Genomic DNA, 1,876 nt, shown 5'->3' on the forward strand with positions numbered 1-1,876 from the left:
ATGACGTTGAGCCGGGAGAAGGATGTTCTCGCCAGCGTGTGCACGGTCGCTTCTGCAGTCGAGCGCCTCGAGGCAGCATGCTCGCGCTTCAAGGCCCTCGGCGAGAGCTCGGCAATCGGCGCGCCGGCAGACACCGCCGACCTCCAGTGCAGCCTCGCCCGTGGCCGAGACCAGCTCTCGGCGCTCGAGAGCACGCTGCGCGCGCTGCACAGCAGCCGTCAGGTGGTCGCCGTCGCGCCCACGCCGGCCGAGCTGCAGCCGCCGTGCGTCGACGTCACGTACTCCGACGGCGGGCGCCGTGTCTCCGCCGCGGGCCGCGACGCCTCCGGACGCTCTGGCGGTGCCACGGCCTCGGAGGCGGCTCTCCGGCTGGCGATCCACCGCGAGCGGGCGGCGGCGGCGGCGGCGCTCGCGCGCTGTGAGAAGGAGCCGCCTCGCCTCACCCGCACTCGCCCACGGCCCTCACTGCCTCCCTGCCTCTCTATCGCCCACGCTCGCCCACCGCCCTCACCCTGCTCTGCTCTGCTCTCCACCAGCACCACCGCCGCCGCGCTGCAGTGGGCATCTGTTCTCTCTGCGTGTCTCTGCCTCCCTGCCTCTCTATCGCCCACGCTCGCCCACCGCCCTCACCCTGCTCTGCTCTGCTCTCCACCAGCACCACCGCCGCCGCGCTGCAGTGGGCCTCTGCTCTCTCTGTGTGTGTGTCTCTGCCTCCCTGCCTCTCTATCGTGATCACCGTCGTTGCCCCCGCGATCAACAACCTATGCCCACTCGCCACCCCGGGGTGGATCTCCCCATATCTCCCCCATATCTCCCCCACATCTCGCCACCCCGGGGTGGATCTCCCCATATCTCCCCCATATCTTCCCGGGGTGGGTGCAAGGGAGAAGGGGACAGAGGGCCACACTGGAGGAAGATCCTCGCCCGAAGGGAATGGGGCTTAGTGAGTTAGTCAGAGGTGAAGACACACAGCTTGACCAGCGACGGGTCACCCGGCGGTGCGTCGGGGCGGATGCAAGGGAGACGGTCACACTGGAGCCACACACAGAGACCTCACAGACGGGACACTCACGGGGCAGTCAGTCAGTCAGTGTGTACACACCTCCTAGCATGGAGGACGGGCCCACACGCACACACACGCTGCGCACGATTGGCTCGGGAGCCGACACGAGGCACGCTGTCACCGGCCGTAGCACCGGGTCCGGACTGCTGGACACACAGGACACTCACGGGGCCCAGGGTTGCGGCTCCTACCCAGAAGGGGGTCTGTTCCCCACGGTTAGACCCTATGCAATAGGTAGGTAGGTGGGGCACGGAGCCTGGCGATTGGCGCCCGCAATAGGTAGGTAGGTAGGGCGTTTTGGTGCGAGTCGTGGGTAACAGACCCCCTATCTGGGTAGGAGCCGGAACCCTGAGGAGAAGCGTGCTCGCCTAGCTCCCCATATCTCCCTTAGGGCAAGGCGTCGCATCTCTCCCCAGATCTCCCCAGATCTCCCCAGATCTCCCCAGATCTCCCCAGATCTCCCCAGATCTCCCCAGATCTCCCCAGATCTCCCCATACCTCTCGCGCCGGAGCGCTCCGAGCGATGCCTTGACAGCGATGCCATTCACAGCGATCCCTTCACAGCGGCTCGGCCGCGAACCATAGGAGCTGCTGCTAGCGCGGCGCGGAGGGCGGAGGCGCGCGTCGCGCCCCTCCCGGCAGCAATCCGCTCGATCGGCGCGACCGGCCTCGCCGCGAGGGGCTAGCAACGGCGAAGTCGCCGCCAACGGAGTCGCCGAGAGCTCTAGCAGTGGCCTTGGCGGAGGCGGAGGCGGAGGCGGAGGAGGAGGAGGAGGAGGAGGAGGAGGCGGAGGAGGAGGCGGAGGCGGAGGC

The 1,876-nt window shown here is 68.0% G+C and overlaps 1 protein-coding gene across 1 annotated transcript in view; it reads left to right on the forward strand.

The window, feature by feature from the left end:
• EMIHUDRAFT_219940 (hypothetical protein) overlaps positions 1–1,876 on the forward strand; it is a gene marked incomplete at both ends in the record, with an annotated part of 3,108 nt that continues 1,232 nt past the window's right edge. The window contains one exon of the mRNA XM_005758190.1: positions 1–340. Within this exon, the coding sequence (XP_005758247.1) occupies positions 1–340 (340 nt within the window). The remainder of the gene's footprint in view (positions 341–1,876) is intronic.

The sequence above is a fragment of the Emiliania huxleyi genome (genome assembly GCF_000372725.1).
Source record: "Emiliania huxleyi CCMP1516 unplaced genomic scaffold EMIHUscaffold_88, whole genome shotgun sequence".
NCBI lineage: Eukaryota > Haptophyta > Isochrysidales > Noelaerhabdaceae > Emiliania > Emiliania huxleyi.